General features: G+C 29.7%; 2 protein-coding genes across 2 annotated transcripts; both read left to right on the top strand.

The window, feature by feature from the left end:
- The first annotated feature begins 11,692 nt into the window (after positions 1-11,692).
- On the top strand, positions 11,693-14,687 carry LOC107073627 (uncharacterized). The gene is made up of 3 exons (XM_089174268.1): positions 11,693-12,958; positions 13,196-14,625; positions 14,678-14,687. The coding sequence occupies exons 1-3, from the start codon at positions 11,693-11,695 to the stop codon at positions 14,685-14,687; spliced, it is 2,706 nt and encodes a 901-aa protein (XP_089030394.1).
- On the top strand, positions 14,630-16,820 carry LOC149031938 (uncharacterized). Its single transcript, XM_089174213.1, has 2 exons — positions 14,630-14,784; positions 14,921-16,820. Exons 1-2 carry the CDS (start codon positions 14,764-14,766, stop codon positions 16,676-16,678), a joined length of 1,779 nt encoding a protein of 592 aa, XP_089030339.1. The 5' UTR covers positions 14,630-14,763; the 3' UTR covers positions 16,679-16,820.
- The last annotated feature ends 4,572 nt before the right edge of the window (positions 16,821-21,392 follow it).

Raw genomic sequence — 21,392 nt, 5'->3', positions numbered from 1 at the left:
TTTTTATACTTTTTTAAAAATATCGAAAAAACTAAGCGAGATAGAGAGATTTTACAAATATTTTGTTTTGTAGAAAATTTTATTTCCTAAAAAAAAGGTTTTATACAAAGATATTGTATTCCTATTACTTTTTGATATATTTTAAAAATATAAAAAACAAATTCGCACCTTTTTTATTTTTTTAAAAATAACTCAAAAACCTAGCAAGATAGAGTGATTTTACAAATATTATGTCTTGTAGACAATTTCATTTTCTACAAAAAATGTTATATTCAAAGATATTGTATCTTCCTTACTTTTCGAGATATATTAAAAAAATAAAAAACAAATTACAACCTTTTTTTACTTTTTTAAAAATATCTCATAAACTAAGCTAGATAAAGCGATTTTACAAATATTATGTCTTTTAGACAATTTTATTTTCTACAAAAAATTTTATATTCAAAGATATTGTATCTTCCTTACTTTTCGAGATATATTAAAAAAATAAAAAACAAATTACAACGTTTTTTTAATTTTTATAAATATCTCAAAAACTAAGCTAGGTAGAGCGATTTTACAAATATTATGTTTTGTAGACCATTTTATTTTCTACAAAAAAGGTTATATACTAATATATTGTATCTTTCTTACTTTTCGAAATATATTAAAAAAAAGAAAAAACAAATTACAACGTTTTTTTACTGTTTAAAATAAATCACAAAAACTAGGCAAGATAGTGCGATTTTCTAATATTATGTTTTGTAGACAATTTTATTTCCTACAAAAAAGGTTCTATACATAGATATATTACTTTTATTACTTTTAAATATATTTTAAAAATATTAAAAACAAATTCGCACCTTTTTTTTACATTTTTGAAAATATCTCAAAAGCTAAGCAAGATAGAGCGATTTTACAAATATAATGTTTTTTAGACAATTTTATTTCCTAAAAAAAGGGTATATACAAAGATATTGTATCTCTCTTACTTTTCGAGATATATTAAAAAAACAAAAAACAAATTTCAACCTTTATTTACTTATTTAAAAATATCTAAAAAACTAAGCTAGATCGAGCGATTTTACAAATATTTCGTCTTGTAGACAATTTTGTTTCCTACAAAAAAGGTTATGTACAAAGATATTGTATTTTTATTACTTTCGAGATATTTTAAAAATATAATAAACAATTCCCACCTTTTTTTATATTTTTAAAAATATCTCAAAAACTAAGCAAGATAGAGCGATTTTACAAATATTATGTTTTGTAGACAATTTTATTTCCTACAAAAAAGGTTATATACATAGATATATTACTTTTATTACTTTTAAATATATTTTAAAAATATTAAAAACAAATTCGCACCTTTTTTTACATTTTTGAAAATATCTCAAAAACAAAGCAAGTTAGAGCGATTTTACAAATATAACGTTTTTTAGACAATTTTATTTCCTAAAAAAAGGGTATATACAAAAATATTGTACCTCCCTTACTTTTCGAGATATAATAAAAAAACAAAAAACAAATTTCAACCTTATTTTACTTATTTAAAAATATCTAAAAAACTAAGCTAGATCGAGCGATTTTACAAATATTACGTCTTGTAGACAATTATGTTTCCTCCAAAAATGTTATATAAAAATATATTGTTTTTCTATTACTTTCCGAGATATATTAAAAAAATAAAAAACAAATTCCAACCTTTTTTTACTTATTTAAAAATATCTCATAAACTAAGCTAGATAGAGCGATTTTACAAATATTATGTCTTGTAGACAATTTTATTTCCCACAAAAAAGGTTATATTCAAAGATATTTTATCTCCCTTATTTTTTAAAACATTTAAAAAAAAAAAACATATTGCTACTATTTTTTACTTTTTTATAAATATCTCAAAAACTAAGCTGGATCGAGCGATTTTACAAATATTATGTTTTGTAGACAATTTCATTTACTTCAAAAAAGGGTATATACAAAGATATTGTATCTCCCTTACTTTTCGAGATATATTAAAAAAACAAAAAACAAATTTCAACCTTTTTTTACTTATTTAAAAATATCTAAAAAACTAAGCTAGATCGAGCGATTTAACAAATATTACGTCTTGTAGAAAATTTTGTTTCCTACAAAAAAGGTTATATAAAAATATATTGTTTTTCTATTACTTTCCGAGATATATTAAAAAAATAAAAAAAAAAATTCCAACCTTTTTTTACTTTTTTAAAAATATCTCAAAAACTAAGCAAGATAGAGAGATTTTACAAATATTATGTTTTGCAGACATTTTTATTTCCTACAAAAAAGGTTTCATACAAAGATATTGTATTTTTATTACTTTTCGAGATATTTTAAAAATTATAAAAGACAAATTCGCACCTTTTTTACTTTTTTAAAAATATCTCAAAAACTAAGCAAGATAGAGTGATTTTAAAAATAGTATGTTTTGCAGATATTTTTATTTCCTACAAAACAGGTTTTATACAAAGATATTGGTTTTTTATTACTTTTCGAGATATATTAAAAAAACAAAAAACAAATTCCAACTTTTTTTTACTTTTTTAAAAATATCTAAAAAACTTAGCTAGATCGATCGATTTTACAAACATTGTGTTTTGTTAATATTTCATATCTTACATAAAAGGTTATATGTATAGATATTGTATTTTTATTCCTTTTCGAAATATTTTAAAAATATAAAAAACAAATTCGCACTTTTTTTTACATTTTTAAAAATAACTCAAAAACTAAGCAAGATAGAGTGATTTTACAAATATTATGTTTTGTAGACAATTGTATTTCCTACAAAAAAGGTTATTTACAAAGATATTGTATTTTTATTACTTTCGAGATATTTTAAAAATATAATAAACAATTCTCACCTTTTTTTACATTTTTAAAAATATCTCAAAAACTAAGCAAGATAGAGCGATTTTACAAATGTTATGTTTTGTAGACTATTTTATTTACTACAAAAAAGGTTCTATACATAGATATATGACTTTTATTACTTTTAAATATATTTTTAAAATATTAAAAACAAATTCGCACCTTTTTTTACATTTTTGAAAATATCTCAAAAACTAAGCAATATAGAGCGATATTACAAATATAATGTTTTGTAGACAATTTTATTTCCTACAAAAATAGAATTATACAAAGATATTGTATTTTTATTACTTTTCGAGATATTTTAAAAATATAAAAAACAAATTCGCACCTTTTTTACTTTTTTAAAAATATCTCAAAAACTAAGCTAGATAGAGCGATTTTACAAATATTATGTCTTGTAGACAATTTTATTTCCTACAAAAAAGGTTATATACAAAGATATTGTATCTCCCTTACTTTTCGAGATATATTAAAAAAACAAAAAACAAATTTCCACCTTTTTTTACTTTTTTTAAAAATATCTCAAAAACTAAGCAATATAGAGCGATATTACAAATATAATGTTTTTTAGACAATTCTATTTCCTACAAAAATAGAATTATACAAAGATATTGTTTTTCTATTACTTTCCGAGATATATTAAAAAAATAAAAAACAAATTCCAACCTTTTTTTACTTTTTTAAAAATATCTCATAAGCTAAGCTAGATAGAGCGATTTTACAAATATTATGTCTTTTAGACAATTTTATTTTCTACAAAAAATTTTATATTCAAAGATATTGTATCTTCCTTACTTTTTGAGATATATTAAAAAAATAAAAAACATATTCCCACCTTTTTATACTTTTTTAAAAATATCGAAAATACTAAGCGAGATAGAGAGATTTTACAAATATTTTGTTTTGTAGAAAATTTTATTTCCTAAAAAAAAGGTTTTATACAAAGATACTGTATTCCTATTACTTTTTGATATATTTTAAAAATATAAAAAACAAATTCGCACCTTTTTTATTTTTTTAAAAATAACTCAAAAACCTAGCAAGATAGAGTGATTTTACAAATATTATGTCTTGTAGACAATTTCATTTTCTACAAAAAATGTTATATTCAAAGATATTGTATCTTCCTTACTTTTCGAGATATATTAAAAAAATAAAAAACAAATTACAACCTTTTTTTACTTTTTTAAAAATATCTCATAAACTAAGCTAGATAAAGCGATTTTACAAATATTATGTCTTTTAGACAATTTTATTTTCTACAAAAAATTTTATATTCAAAGATATTGTATCTTCCTTACTTTTCGAGATATATTAAAAAAATAAAAAACAAATTACAACGTTTTTTTAATTTTTATAAATATCTCAAAAACTAAGCTAGGTAGAGCGATTTTACAAATATTATGTTTTGTTAATATTTCATATCCTACAAAAAATATTATATATATAGATATTGTATTTTTATTCCTTTTCGAAATATTTTAAAAATATAAAAAACAAATTCGAATTTTTTTTACATTTTTAAAAATAACTCAAAAACTAAGCAAGATAGAGTGATTTTACAAATATTATGTCTTGTAGACAATTTCATTTTCTACAAAAAATGTTATATTCAAAGATATTGTATCTTCCTTACTTTTCGAGATATATTAAAAAAATAAAAAACAAATTACAACGTTTTTTTAATTTTTATAAATATCTCAAAAACTAAGCTAGGTAGAGCGATTTTACAAATATTATGTTTTGTAGACAATTGTATTTCCTACAAAAAAGGTTATATAAAAATATATTGTTTTTCTATTACTTTCCGAGATATATTAAAAAAATGAAAAACAAATTCCAACCTTTTTTTACTTTTTAAAAAATATCTCATAAACTAAGCTAGGTAGAGCGATTTTACAAATATTATGTTTTGTAGACAATTGTATTTCCTACAAAAAAGGTTATGTACAAAGATATTGTATTTTTATTACTTTCGAGATATTTTAAAAATATAATAAACAATTCCCACCTTTTTTTACATTTTTAAAAATATCTCAAAAACTAAGCAAGATAGAGCGATTTTACAAATATTATGTTTTGTAGTAAATTTTATTTCCTACAAAAAAGGTTATTTACAAAAATATTGTATCTCCCTTACTTTTCGAGATATATTAAAAAAACAAAAAACAAATTTTGACCTTTTTTTACATTTTTTAAAAATATCTCATAAGCTAAGCTAGATAGAGCGATTTTACAAATATTACGTCTTGTAGACAATTTTGTTTCCTACAAAAAAGGTTATATAAAAATATATTGTTTTTCTATTACTTTCCGAGATATATTAAAAAATAGAAAAAACAAATTCCAACGTTTTTTTACATTTTTATAAATATCTCAAAAACTAAGCTAGGTAGAGAGATTTTACAAATATTATGTTTTGTTAATAATTTCATATCCTACAAAAAATATTATATATATAGATATTGTATTTTTATTCCTTTTCGAAATATTTTAAAAATATAAAAAACAAATTCGAATTTTTTTTTACATTTTTAAAAATAACTCAAAAACTAAGCAAGATAGAGTGTTTTTACAAATATTATGTCTTGTAGACAATTTCATTTTCTACAAAAAATGTTATATTCAAAGGTATTGTATCTTCCTTACTTTTCGAGATATATTAAAAAAATAAAAAACAAATTACAACGTTTTTTTAATTTTTATAAATATCTCAAAAACTAGGCAAGATAGAGCGATTTTACAAATATTATGTTTTGTAGACCATTTTATTTCCTACAAAAAAGGTTATATAAAAATATATTGTATCTTCCTTACTTTTTGAAATATATATTTAAAAATAGAAAAAACAAATTACAACGTATTTTTACTTTTTTAAAATAAATCTCAAAAACTAGGAAAGATAGAGCGATTTTACAAATATTATGTTTTGTAGACAATTTTAATTCCTACAAAAAATGTTATATACAAAGATATTGTGTTTCTATTACTTTTCGTGATATATTAAAAAAACAAAAAAAAACAAATTCCCACCTTTTTTTACTTTTTTTAAAATATCTCAAAAACTAAGCAAGATAGAGTGATTTTACAAATATTGTGTCTTGTAGACAATTTTATTACCTACAAAAAAGGTTATATTCGAATATATTGTATCTTCCTTACTTTTCGAAATATATTTAAAAAATAAAAAACAAATTACAACGTTTTCTTACTTTTTAAAATATATCTTAAAAACTAGGCAATATAGAGCAATTTTAAAAATATTATGTTTTGTAGACCATTTTATTTCCTACAAAAAAGGTTATATACTAAAATATTGTATCTTTCTTACTTTTCGAAATATATTAAAAAAAGAAAAAAGAAATTACAACCGTTTTTTTACATTTTTAAAATATATCTCAAAAACTAGGCAAGATAGAGCGATTTTACAAATATTAAATTTTGTAGACAATTTTATTTCCTACAAAAAAGGTTATATACAAAGATATTGTATCTTTCTTACTTTTCGAGATATTTAAAAAATAAAAGAACAAATTCTCACCTTTTTTTACATTTTTTAAAATATCTCAAAAACTAAGCAAGATAGAGCGATTTTCATAATATTAATATTTTGTAGACAATTGTATTTCCTACAAAAAAGGTCATATACAAAATATATTGTATTTCCATTACTTTTCAAAATATATTAAAAAAATAAAAAACAAATTCCCACCTTTTTTTACATTTTTAAAATAAATCTCAAATACTAGGCAAGATAGAGCGATTTTACAAATATTATGTTTTGTAGACAATTGTATTTCCTACAAAAAAGGTTATGTACAAAGATATTGTATTTTCTATTACTTTTCGAGATATTTTAAAAATATAAAAAACAAATTCCCACCTTTTTTTACATTTTAAAAAATATCTCAAAAACTAAGCAAGATAGAGCGATTTTACAAATGTTATGTTTTGTAGACTATTTTATTTCCTACAAAAAAGGGTTCTATACATAGATATATGTACTTTTATTACTTTTCAAATATATTTTTAAAATATTAAAAATCAAATTCCGCACCTTTTTTTACATTTTTGAAAATATCTCAAAAACTAAGCAAGATAGAGCGATTTTACAAATATAATGTTTTGTAGACAATTTTATTTCCTACAAAAATAGAATTATACAAAGATATTGTATTTTTATTACTTTCCGAGATATATTAAAAAAATAAAAAACAAATTCCAACCTTTTTTTACATTTTTTAAAAATATCTCATAAAGCTAAGCTAGATAGAGCGATTTTACAAATATTATGTTTTTTAGACAATTTTATTTTCTACAAAAAATTGTTATATTCAAAGATATTGTATCTTCCTTACTTTTCGAGATATATTAAAATAAAAAAAAACAAATTACGAACGTTTTTTTAATTTTTTAAAATATCTCAAAAACTAAGCTAGGTAGAGCGATTTTACAAATATTATGTTTTGTAGATTATTTTATATCCTACAAAAAATGTTATATATAAAAATATTGTATTTTTATTCCTTTTCGAAATATTTTAAAAATAGAAAAAACAAATTCCGAACTTTTTTTACATTTTTAAAAATAACTCAAAAACTAAGCAAGATAGAGTGATTTTACAAATATTATGTCTTGTAGACAATTTCATTTTCTACAAAAAAGGTTATATTACAAAGATATTGTATCTTCCTTACTTTTCGAGATATATTAAAAAATAAAAAACAAATTACAACCTTTTTTTACTTTTTTAAAAATATCTCATAAGCTAAGCTAGATAGAGCGATTTTACAAATATTATGTCTTTTAGACAATTTCATTTTCTACAAAAAATGTTATATTCAAAGATATTGTATCTTCCTTACTTTTCGAGATATATTAAAAAAATAAAAAACAAATTACAACGTTTTTTTAATTTTTATAAATATCTCAAAAACTAAGCTAGGTAGAGCGATTTTACAAATATTATGTTTTGTAGACAATTTTATTTCCTACAAAAAAGGTTATATACAAAGATATTGTATCTCCCTTATTTTTCGAAAAATATTAAAAAAAAAAAAACATATTGCTACTATTTTTTACATTTTTTATAAATATCTCAAAAACTAAGCTGGATCGAGCGATTTTACAAATATTATGTTTTGTAGACAATTTTATTTCCTACAAAAAAGGTTATATACAAAGATATTGTGTTTCTATAACTTTTCGAGATATTTTAAAAAAATAAAAAACAAATTACAACCTTTTTTTACTTTTTTAAAAATGTCTTATAAACTAAGCTAGATAGAGCGATTTTACAAATATTATGTCTTTTAGACAATTTTATTTTCTACAAAAAATGTTATATTCAAAGATATTGTATCTTCCTTACTTTTCGAGATATATTAAAAAAATAAAAAACAAATTACAACGTTATTTTACATTTTTTATAAATATCTCAAAAACTAAGCTAGGTAGAGCGATTTTACAAATATTATGTTTTGTTAGATAATTTCATATCCTACAAAAAATATTATATATATAGATATTGTATTTTTATTCCTTTTCGAAATATTTTAAAAATAGAAAAAACAAATTCGAATTTTTTTTTACATTTTTTAAAAATAACTCAAAAACTAAGCAAGATAGAGTGATTTTACAAATATTATGTCTTGTAGACAATTTCATTTTCTACAAAAAATGTTATATTCAAAGATATTGTATCTTCCTTACTTTTCGAGATATATTAAAAAAATAAAAAACAAATTACAACGTTTTTTTAATTTTTATAAATATCTCAAAAACTAAGCTAGGTAGAGCGATTTTACAAATATTATGTTTTGTAGACAATTTTATTTCCTACAAAAAAGGTTATATACAAAGATATTGTATCTCCCTTGTTTTTCAAAATATTTAAAAAAAAAAAAACATATTGCTACCTATTTTTTACATTTTTTATAAATATCTCAAAAACTAAGCTGGATTGAGCGATTTTACAAATATTATGTTTTGTAGACAATTTTATTTCCTACAAAAAAGGTTATATACAAAGATATTGTGTTTCCATAACTTTTCGAGATATTTTAAAAAAATAAAAAACAAATTACAACCTTTTTTTTACTTTTTTTAAAAATGTCTTATAAACTAAGCTAGATAGAGCGATTTTACAAATATTATGTCTTTTAGACAATTTTATTTTCTACAAAAAATGTTATATTCAAAGATATTGTATCTTCCTTACTTTTCGAGATATATTAAAAAAATAAAAAACAAATTACAACGTTTTTTTAATTTTTTATAAATATCTCAAAAACTAAGCTAGGTAGAGCGATTTTACAAATATTATGTTTTGTTAATAATTTCATATCCTACAAAAAATATTATATATATAGATATTGTATTTTTATTCCTTTTCGAAATATTTTAAAAATATAAAAAACAAATTCGAATTTTTTTTTACATTTTTTAAAAATAACTCAAAAACTAAGCAAGATAGAGTGATTTTACAAATATTATGTCTTGTAGACAATTTCATTTTCTACAAAAAATGTTATATTCAAAGATATTGTATCTTCCTTACTTTTCGAGATATATTAAAAAAATAAAAAATAAATTACAACGTTTTTTTAATTTTTTATAAATATCTCAAAAACTAAGCTAGGTAGAGCGATTTTACAAATATTATGTTTTGTAGACAATTTTATTTCCTACAAAAAAGGTTATATGCAAAAATATTGTGTTTCCATAACTTTTCGAGATATTTTAAAAAAATAAAAAACAAATTCCAACCTTTTTTTACATTTTTTATAAATATCTCAAAAACTAAGCTAGATAGAGCGATTTTACAAATATTATGTTTTGTAGACAATTTTATTTCCTACAAAAAAGGTTATATACAAAGATATTGTATCTCCCTTATTTTTCAAGATATATTAAAAAAAAAAAACATATTGCTACTATTTTTTACTTTTTTATAAATATCTCAAAAACTAAGCTGGATCGAGCGATTTTACAAATATTATGTTTTGTAGACAATTTTATTTCCTACAAAAAAGGTTATATACAAAGATATTGTGTTTCTATAACTTTTCGAGATATTTTAAAAATATAAAAAACAAATTCCTACCTTTTTTTACATTTTTTAAAATATTTCAAAAACTAAGCAAGATAGAGAGATTTTACAAGTATTATGTATTGTAGACAATTTTATTTCCTACAAAAAAGGTTATATTCGAAAATATTGTATTTTTCTTACTTTTCGAAATATATTAAAACAAAGAAAAAACAAATTACAACCGTTTTTTTACTTTTTAAAATATATCTCAAAAACTAGGCAAGATAGAGCGATTTTTCAAATATTATGTCTTTGTAGACAATTTTATTTTCTACAAAAAATGTTATATTCAAAGATATTGTATCTTTCTTACTTTTCGAGATATATTAAAAAAATAAAAAACAAATTACAACGTTTTTTTAATTTTTATAAATATCTCAAAAACTAAGCTAGATAGAGCGATTTTACAAATATTATGTTTTGTAGACAATTGTATTTCCTACAAAAAAGGTTATATAAAAATATATTGTATTTTCTATTACTTTTCGAGATATATTAAAAAAATGAAAAACAAATTCCGACCTTTTTTTACATTTTTAAAAATATCTCATAAACTAAGCTAGGTAGAGCGATTTTACAAATATTATGTTTTGTAGACAATTGTATTTCCTACAAAAAAGGTTATGTACAAAGATATTGTATTTTTATTACTTTTCGAGATATTTTAAAAATATAATAAACAAATTCCCCTTTTACTGTTTGGGAATTAATCGGCCCAATCAGAATGCTCAACAGTTGTCGCTCAATGCAGACTCGCCATAACTCATCTCGGCGGTGAAGAAGCGCCGTGACGCCGGTTTCTCAGGCAGCTATTGTCTTCTCATTAGTTCAAGACGACTCGTTCCATTCACACGTGTTTTCTCGGCTTTGTCTACGTCTTCTCACAAAGTCACAGGTTCGGCTGGGATTAATATAATCTGCATCGTTCGATTCATAAGTGATTAATATAATCACGCCGTCTCAAGTCCACTCAGTAAGCATTATCAGTGAAAGTTCGGAACGTAGTCCGCTCAACGGCCACTCAGTTCAAATCTCAACCGACACGCGGTGTACTCGTACGCAGTTTTAATAAATCTGACCACTCACTGCAATTGCTCGGCGTTCTACTCATTTAAACCTACTCAATTCCTCAACATTTGGTCCTTCGAGCCGGATCGAGCATTTGCAGCGCAGATTTATAAAAATTCGGTAAAGTTCATTGTGTGCGGTATATTTCGTCATCTCATTTCCTTTGTTCGGGAAAGTAGTGCCAGCTCAAGTAGTGCTCTTACGCGTGACGTAGTGCCGTGTCACGCCATCTCTGTTACTCGGAAAAGTAGTGCCATCTCAGTCGCTTTGTCTCGCGCGAAATAGTGCCATCTCAAGTTGTGTGGCTACGCGTGACGTAGTGCCGTCTCACGCCCGCTCTTACGTCACGAGAAATAGTCCCACGCTCGCGTTAGTGTGACGCGTGAGCACCCCCCTCTCTCACTCTCGAGTAGGGCGGGATATAGCCATCTCTCTTGCGAGTACGTGTCGTCTCACTCGCTTCGCGCGACCCGCGAATACTACCCCCACTCTCACTCCCGAGTAGCGGGCTATTGTCATCTCGTTCGCGGTGTTTACCAAATAGTGCCGTTACCTCTTGCGACATTGTTCTCTCATTGGCACTACTTATTATCAGTGACTCTCAGTACGATCTCGAATAAACAGTGACTATCTCTACGGACTTCTCATTTAATTATCACAATGGTGCTTGTGCGGGATGAAGACCAAAAGGCCAAGACCACAAGCAGTGGTGATGATCAAACGACCTCTCAGACAGCTCAAGCGACCAGCCTGACGGTACCCTCGACGTCCACTCATGGCCAAGGCACCCGGTCAAGAAGCCAATCGCCTGCGGCACTCAGTACTGAATTAACATTGCGTGTGCAAGCTCAGAGGGAGATCCTCGTGTCAATAGAGGATATATTTAGTCAGGTTAGTGACGCATCTGAAACGATCACCCTGACAGAGGTGACCATGTTGCTCGAACAGCTAGATGAGCTCCATGGATCGTTCCGCCTAGAGCACGCTCAACTGGTATGTAGTTGGCCTCCCAACCAGATGAGCCATCCTTATCTCGAGGAGGGGGTCAGCATCAATGAGACAAAATTGATGGTCAAGACAAAACGATTGCTTGGTCGCATTAAGGAACGAATCACTCAGAACGCTCAGCCCACTACTTCAGCCGACGATGGTGCTCGTGCCCGCTCCCGGCTCCCTGAATTGACAGTGCCAACATTCAGTGGAGACTGCCGGAAATGGCCTGATTTCAAGGCCATGTTCAGCTCAGTGATAGCAGACCGCTCGGATCTCAGTGATCTAGAAAAGTTTCAGTACCTCAAGTCAGCGATGCAGGGAGAGGCTTACGAGATCATTGCTAACATAACTCCAGACAACTCATCATATGAATCGGCTTGGACATTGCTCACTTCAAGGTTTGAGAACAAACGTTTGATAATCAAATCTCATCTCGAAAGGCTTCTCAATCTCAAACCAATGCAAAGGCGCCAAGCCACATCGCTGACTAAAATGGTCAATATTATTAACGAGACTACTCAGGCACTCAGGACACTCACAGTGGAGAGCAATAATGATTGTCTCATGGTCACTCTGCTCACTGGACTGCTCGATCAGGACACTCGCGAGAGGTGGGAGACATCTCTTGCATCTACAGATGAATTCCCGACACTCAGCCAGCTCACCGAATTTCTGGTCGCTCGTGCCCGCACATTGGAGACTATAGAATCCTCATCCACGCCTGCTCAGCCCAATGTGCATAAAGGGGCTAAGACCACTCGGACAAGCTCTCATCAGGCCTCTCAGCAACCCTCAGTCAGCTCATCAAGGCCTGTTACTCATCAGACTTCTCGTCCTGCTCAGTCACGAGCTGCATATCCATGTGACTGTTGTGGGCAAGACCACTACATCGCAGTCTGCCCAAGGATGCGAAGCTATTCGGTCAACCAACGGGTACGGTTGATCAGAGAAAGGAGTCTGTGTTGCAATTGCCTAGGCAGGCACAATTTAAGGAGGTGCAATAGCCGAATGCATTGCAAATCATGCAACAACTACCATCATACCCTGTTGCATGGTGCCGACCTCTCAATCGTTTTTGAACCATATGGAGATGACTATCAGACCGCTCAGGAGGTGTCTAGCACACCAGCTCCTTCATCCAAGTCCTCTCAAGCATGAAGCTCAGAGCAGCTCTTTGAGAGTGGCGATCATCTCACGTCTAACTCAGCCCATCTCAGTCATCTCACATTGCTGGCCACGGCAACAGCAATAGTCGTCTCAGCCGCTTCTTCAACTCAAGTTTGTCTGCTCATCGACCCTGGATCAGAAATCTCATTCATCTCAGAAAAGCTCACCCAGCAGCTCAAGTTACAACGTAGGCACTCAAGGCTGGACGTTTATGGTGTCGGTGGAACACGGACGTCTCAAACAAGAGGAATTGTCACGCTCAACCTTCAATCAAGGTATAGACCACTCACGGTGACAATTTCAGCTCACGTGTTAAAGACAGTTACCACCATCCTGCCGGCCATAAAGACTCAACAGGAACCCAAATGGCCACACCTGAAGGGTTTACCTCTAGCTGATCCAGAATTTCTCGTTCCAAGGGCAGTAGATGTCATAATCGGAGCAGACTTCTACGGCCAACTCATTAGGCCTAATATCATTAGGTACTCAGCAGGAACTCCCATTGCTCAATTATCAATATTTGGGTGGTTGGTCATAGGCCCAATTCAGGCACCGGTCACGCTTGCACGGACAACTCATCTCGGCAGCTCTCAGGTATCAAACTCGTCCTTGCGAGAGTTGTTGACACGGTTCTGGGTCCAAGAAGAACCTCCATCATCGGATAACTCATCGCTTACTCCTGAGGAGCAAGAGTGTGAGCTTCACTTCAAGACCACTCACTCAAGGGACTCAACAGGGCGTTACATCGTCAGGATGCCTCTCAAATCGCCCCCAACAGTCTTGGGAGATTCTTATCAGACAGCTCATCGATCGCTCCAACGAATTCTCAGGCGACTTGGCAGAGACACTCAGTACGACCGATTGTACACTCAGTTCATGCGAGAGTATGAACAATCTCAGCACATGCTCAAGCTCGATGACATCTCAGTTGGTAAAAGGCCACATTACTATTTGCCTCATCATGGGGTACTTAAGCCAGACAGCTCCACGACCAAGCTCAGGGTTGTTTTCAACGGTTCAAGTGCCAGCTCCACTGGTCACTCGCTCAATGATATCATGCACGCTGGTCCTAATCTGATGCTCAACATCTTTGACTTGCTCATTTGGATACGTCAACTCAAGTATCTCTTTGCGACTGACATCACTAAGATGTACCGGCAAATCAAGATACATCCAGATGACCAGGATCTGCAACGCATCGTGTGGGTGAATGAACAGCAGGAGGAATCTCATTTTCAGCTCACTACAGTCACGTATGGAACCAAATCAGCACCGTTCCTGGCTGTACGAACGCTCCTTCAGCTTGCTGAAGACGAAGGCTCTCAGTATCCTCTTGCTGTCAAACCGATCACTCATGGGCGTTATGTTGACGACATCTTCGGAGGATCCGACACAGTGGAACAGCTCGTGGAGACTGCTCAACAACTCATACGGCTCTGCCATGCGGGCGGATTCCCGCTGGCTAAGTGGCACTCTACTTCTCAGGAACTGTTGAGAGAGGTCTCGTCTGAGCTTGGCGAGACCTCAGGCATCTCATTCAACGACTGCGATACCAAAATCCTTGGTATTCGATGGTCACCTCAACAGGACAGGTTTGACTTCTCGACAATCTCGGCTTCTCCCTCCAAACGATACTCGAAACGTCTTGTCCTCTCAGAAGTAGCACAAATTTTTGATCCATTAGGCTTCGCATCTCCAGTCATAATTAAGGCTAAGATCTTTCTTCAGGCTCTCTGGTTGCATAATCTCGACTGGGACGAACCACTCTCGGAACAGCTCATCTCACAATGGCTCAGCATCAGACAAGATCTCATTAGCCTGGCCAGGCTCTCTATCCCACGTTGGTTCAACACTCTCTCTAATTCAGCTGTTGAACTACATGGCTTCTCTGATGCATCGCAATTCGCAATGGCAGCCGTTGTGTATCTCATTGTTAACTCGTCGTCCACTGGCGCCAAGGTCTCTCTTATTTGCTCAAAAACGAAGGTCTCACCGCTCAAGCGGCTAACCATCCCGAGGTTAGAACTCTCAGCAGCGCTGCTACTCTCAACGCTCATGAATCATGTTTGCGCTACTCTAAACATGATTATAAATAAGACAACCTTGTGGACGGACTCTCAGGTAACTCTCACATGGATCAAAGCTCATCCATCAAGATGGAAAGATTACGTACGCAACCGCGTGATCAAAATTCAGGAACTCTCAAGGAACGCTCATTGGAGGTATGTGCCTGGCACATCAAACCCAGCTGACTGTGCATCGCGTGGGATAACCACAGATCAGTTGGAAAAGCACTCTCTATGGTGGACGGGACCACCATGGCTCACTCAATCAGTGGCATCATGGCCAGCTCAGATCGATACAACTCCTGATGACTCATGCGCGCAAGAAGCTCGTTCTCGTGTTGCACATCACACGGCACGATCTTCTCCGAGTTATCATTGGGATCTCATTCATCGATACTCATCGCTCAACAGGTTGCTTCGAGTTACAGCTCTCTGCAATAGATTTCTCAAGAGGCTCTCAGGAGAGCTTGACTCAACACCAGCAGCCTGTATCTCAGCCAAAAGCATGGAAGACTCACGACTCTTTTGGGTCAAGGCCACTCAATCGGCGTACTACTCAGAAGAAATCTCAGTGCTTTCAAGACGATCTCAGCTGCCAAGTTCGCATCCACTCTCTAGACTCACCGCATTCATTGATGCCGGCGGTGTGCTCAGGGTGGGCGGTCGCCTCTCAAAGTCCGAACTCATGTACGAGGCAAAACATCCAGCTATTCTCCCTCGTAACTCCAGGCTCTCAGAACTCATCATCGCCCATGCTCACAAGAAAACGATGCATGGAGGCACTCAGTCGACTCTGGCACTCATCAGACAACTCTACTGGATCATCGGAGGAAGAGCTCCAGTGAAGTCATATGTTCTCAGGTGTGTGGTGTGTGCTCGTTACAGGGGGATCCGTGCTCAGCAATTGATGGGCCAACTACCTCTGGCGCGAGTCACCCCATCACGCCCGTTTTCTCACACAGGCATTGACTACGCTGGACCGCTCACGCTCAAGACTTGGAAGGGACGTGGCTCCAAGACTCATAAGGGTTGGATCTGTGTATTTGTCTGTCTATCAACTTCGGCAGCTCATCTCGATGTCGTTTCAGATTACTCAGCAGAGGGTTTCATTGCAACGTACAGACGCTTCACCTCAAGGCGGGGTGTCCCGTCAGACATTTACGCTGATTGTGGCACCAACTTCTTGGGTGCTGAAGTTAAGCTCAAGCAATGTTTCTCAGAAAGCTCTTCAGGACATCGGGAGATCTCTTCTCTGCTAGCTCAAGACAATACACAGTGGCATTTCAACCCTCCTGCAGCCCCCCACATGGGTGGGAAATGGGAAGCAGTAGTCAAGTCTCTGAAGTTTCATCTCAGAAGATCAGTCGGAGACACACTGCTTACGTATGAGGAGACTTCCCACACTCCTAGCTCAAGTTGAAGCCATTCTCAACTCTAGACCACTCGAACCGCTCAGTGAAGATCCAGCAGACATCTCAGTGCTCACTCCAGGGCACTTTCTCATCGGAACGGCACTCAATGCTGTTCCTGAAGGCTCACTCTTGGATATCTCAGCAAGCCGGCTCTCCAGATGGCAATTCATCCAACAACGAGTTCAGCATTTCTGGCGCATGTGGTCAACTCAATATTTGCAACAACTACAAGCCATCTCAAAATGGCATCACGCTCACAATCAAATTAAGGTAGGTTCTCTCGTTCTCCTTACTGATGAGCGTTTGCCTCCAGGAAAATGGCCCATGGCTAGGGTACTCAAATTGCTGCCAGGGGAGGATGGACTCACCAGGGTGGTATCGCTGAAGACGGCTACCACAACGCTCACCAGGCCGATCACCAAGCTCGCAGTCCTCCCAGTGGCCGCTCAGAAGGCAGCATAACTCATCATCAACTTCGTTGCTGATGGCGGGCGGAAATGTTTGGGAATTAATCGGCCCAATCAGAATGCTCAACAGTTGTCGCTCAATGCAGACTCGCCATAACTCATCTCGGCGGTGAAGAAGCGCCGTGACGCCGGTTTCTCAGGCAGCCATTGTTCATAAGTTCAAGACGACTCGTTCCATTCACACGTGTTTTCTCAGCTTTGTCTACGACTTCTCACAAAGTCACAGGTTCGGTGGGATTAATATAATCTGCATCGTTCGATTCATAAGTGATTAATATAATCACGCCGTCTCAAGTCCACTCAGTAAGCATTATCAGTGAAAGTTCGGAACGTAGTCCGCTCAACGGCCACTCAGTTCAAATCTCAACCGACACGCGGTGTACTCGTACGCAGTTTTAATAAATCTGACCACTCACTGCAATTGCTCGGCGTTCTACTCATTTAAACCTACTCAATTCCTCAACACCCACCTTTTTTTACATTTTTAAAAATATCTCAAAAACTAAGCAAGATAGAGCGATTTTACAAATGTTATGTTTTGTAGACTATTTTATTTACTACAAAAAAGGTTCTATACAAAGATATATGACTTTTATTACTTTTAAGATATATTTTTAAAATATTAAAAACAAATTCCGCACCTTATTTTACATTTTTGAAAATATCTCAAAAACTAAGCAAGATAGTGCGATTTTACAAATATAATGTTTTGTAGACAATTTTATTTCCTACAAAAATAGAATTATACAAAGATATTGTATTTTTATTACTTTTCGAGATATTTTAAAAATATAAAAAACAAATTCGCACCTTTTTTTACATTTTTTAAAAATATCTCAAAACTAAGCTAGATAGAGCGATTTTACAAATATTATGTCTTGTAGACAATTTTATTTCCTACAAAAAAGGTTATATACGAAGATATTGTATCTCCCTTACTTTTCGAGATATATTAAAAAAACAAAAAACAAATTTCCACCTTTTTTTACTTATTTAAAAATATCTCAAAAACTAAGCTAGATCGAGCGATTTTACAAATATTACGTCTTGTAGACAATTTTGTTTCCTACAAAAAATGTTATATAAAAATATATTGTTTTTCTATTACTTTCCGAGATATATTAAAAAAATAAAAAACAAATTCCAACCTTTTTTTACTTTTTTAAAAATATCTCAAAAGCTAAGCTAGATAGAGCGATTTTACAAATATTATGTCTTTTAGACAATTTTATTTTCTACAAAATATTTTATATTCAAAGATATTGTATCTTCCTTACTTTTCGAGATATATTAAAAAAATAAAAAACAAATTACAACGTTTTTTTAATTTTTATAAATATCTCAAAAACTAAGCTAGGTAGAGCGATTTTACAAATACTATGTTTTGTATAATATTTCATATCCCACAAAAAATATTATATATATAGATATTGTATTTTTATTCCTTTTCGAAATATTTTAAAAATATAAAAAACAAATTCGAATTTTTTTTTACATTTTTAAAAATAACTCAAAAACTAAGCAAGATAGAGTGATTTTACAAATATTATGTCTTGTAGACAATTTCATTTTCTACAAAAAATGTTATATTCAAAGATATTGTATCTTCCTTATTTTTCGAGATATATTAAAAAAATAAAAAACAAATTACAACCTTTTTTTACTTTTTTAAAAATATCTCATATACTAAGCTAGATAGAGCGATTTTACAAATATTATGTCTTTTAGACAATTTTATTTTCTACAAAAAATTTTATATTCAAAGATATTGTATCTTCCTTACTTTTCGAGATATATTCAAAAAATAAAAAACAAATTACAACGTTTTTTTAATTTTTATAAATATCTCAAAAACTAAGCTAGGTAGAGCGATTTTACAAATATTATGTTTTGTTAATATTTCATATCCTACAAAAAATGGTTATATATATAGATATTGTATTTTTATTCCTTTTCGAAATATTTTAAAAATATAAAAAACAAATTCGAATTTTTTTTACATTTTTAAAAATAACTCAAAAACTAAGCAAGATAGAGCGATTTTACAAATATTATGTCTTTTAGACAATTTTATTTTCTACAAAAAATGTTTATATTCAAAGATATTGTATCTTCCTTACTTTTCGAGATATATTAAAAAAATAAAAAACAAATTACAACGTTTTTTTAATTTTTATAAATATCTCAAAAACTAGGCAAGATAGAGCGATTTTACAAATATTATGTTTTGTAGACCATTTTATTTCCTACAAAAAAGGTTATATAAAAATATATTGTATCTTCCCTTACTTTTCGAAATATATATTTAAAAAAAGAAAAAACAAATTACAACGTTTTTTTACTTTTTAAAATAAATCTCAAAAACTAGGAAAGATAGAGCGATTTTACAAATATTATGTTTTGTAGACAATTTTAATTCCTACAAAAAATGTTATATACAAAGATATTGTGTTTCTATTACTTTTCGTGATATATTAAAAAAACAAAAAAAAAACAAATTCCCACCTTTTTTTTTACTTTTTTCAAAATATCTCAAAAACTAAGCAAGATAGAGTGATTTTAGAAATATCATGTCTTGTAGACAATTTTATTTCATACAAAAAAGGTTATATTCGAATATATTGTATCTTTCTTACTTTTCGAAATATATTTAAAAAATAAAAAACAAATTACAACGTTTTCTTACTTTTTAAAATATATCTTAAAAACTAGGCAATATAGAGCAATTTTAAAAATATTATGTTTTGTAGACCATTTTATTTCCTACAAAAAAGGTTATATACTAATATATTGTATCTTTCTTACTTTTCGAAATATATTAAAAAAAAGAAAAAAGAAATTACAACGTTTTTTTACTTTTTTAAAATATATCTCAAAAACTAGGCAAGATAGAGCGATTTTACAAATATTAAATTTTGTAGACAATTTTATTTCCTACAAAAAAGGTTATATACAAAGATATTGTATCTTCCTTACTTTTCGAGATATTTTAAAAAAAAAAGAACAAATTCTCACCTTTTTTACTTTTTTAAAAATATCTCAAAAACTAAGCAAGATAGAGCGATTTTCATAATATAATATTTTGTAGACAATTGTATTTCCTACAAAAAAGGTCATATAAAAATATATTGTATTTCCATTACTTTTCGAGATATATTAAAAAAATAAAAAACAAATTCCCACCTTTTTTTACTTTTTAAAATAAATCTCAAATACTAGGCAAGATAGAGCGATTTTACAAATATTTTGTTTTGTAGACAATTGTATTTCCTACAAAAAAGGTTATGTACAAAGATATTGTATTTTTATTACTTTCGAGATATTTTAAAAATATAATAAACAATTCCCACCTTTTTTTACATTTTTAAAAATATCTCAAAAACTAAGCAAGATAGAGCGATTTTACAAATGTTATGTTTTGTAGACTATTTTATTTACTACAAAAAAGGTTTTATACATAGATATATGTCTTTTATTACTTTTAAATATATTTTTAAAATATTAAAATCAAATTCGCACCTTTTTTTACATTTTTGAAAATATCTCAAAAACTAAGCAAGATAGAGCGATTTTACAAATATAATGTTTTGTAGACAATTTTATTTCCTACAAAAATAGAATATATACAAAGATATTGTATTTTTATTACTTTTCGAGATATTTGAAAAATATAAAAAACAAATTCGCACCTTTTTTTACTTTTTTAAAAATATCTCAAAAACTAAGCTAGATAGAGCGATTTTACAAATATTACGTCTTGTAGACAATTTTGTTTCCTACAAAAAATGTTATATAAAAAATATATTGTTTTTCTATTACTTTCCGAGATATATTAAAAAAATAAAAAACAAATTCCAACCTTTTTTTACTTTTTTATAAATATCTCAAAAACTAAGCTAGGTAGAGCGATTTTACAAATATTATGTTTTGTAGACAATTTTATTTCCTACAAAAAAGGTTATATACAAAGATATTGTATCTCCCTTATTTTTCAAAATATTAAAAAAAAAAAAACATATTGCTACTATTTTTTACTTTTTTATAAATATCTCAAAAACTAAGCTGGATCGAGCGATTTTACAAATATTATGTTTTGTAGACAATTTTATTTCCTACAAAAAAGGTTATATACAAAGATATTGTGTTTCTATAACTTTTCGAGATATTTTAAAAAAATAAAAAACAAATTACAACCTTTTTTTACTTTTTTAAAAATGTCTTATAAACTAAGCTAGATAGAGCGATTTTACAAATA

This window comes from Polistes dominula, unplaced genomic scaffold (assembly GCF_049000335.1).
Source record: "Polistes dominula isolate Pdom_NZ unplaced genomic scaffold, Pdom_raw_medaka contig_168, whole genome shotgun sequence".
NCBI classification, from domain to species: Eukaryota; Metazoa; Arthropoda; class Insecta; order Hymenoptera; family Vespidae; genus Polistes; species Polistes dominula.
Note: the sequence above shows the minus strand (reverse complement) of the source record. Positions and strands in the feature narration are given on the sequence as shown.

Bases quoted from the DNA above. Each gene is read 5' to 3' on its own strand.
- LOC107073627 (XM_089174268.1), top strand. From the start codon at position 11,693: ATGGTGCTTGTGCGGGATGAAGACCAAAAGGCCAAGACCACAAGCAGT. The intron at 12,959-13,195 runs GTACGGTTGATC...AGCTCAGAGCAG, and splicing joins GCTATTCGGTCAACCAACGG to CTCTTTGAGAGTGGCGATCA.
- LOC149031938 (XM_089174213.1), top strand. From the start codon at position 14,764: ATGGTCACCTCAACAGGACAG. The intron at 14,785-14,920 runs GTTTGACTTCTC...ATCTTTCTTCAG, and splicing joins TGGTCACCTCAACAGGACAG to GCTCTCTGGTTGCATAATCT.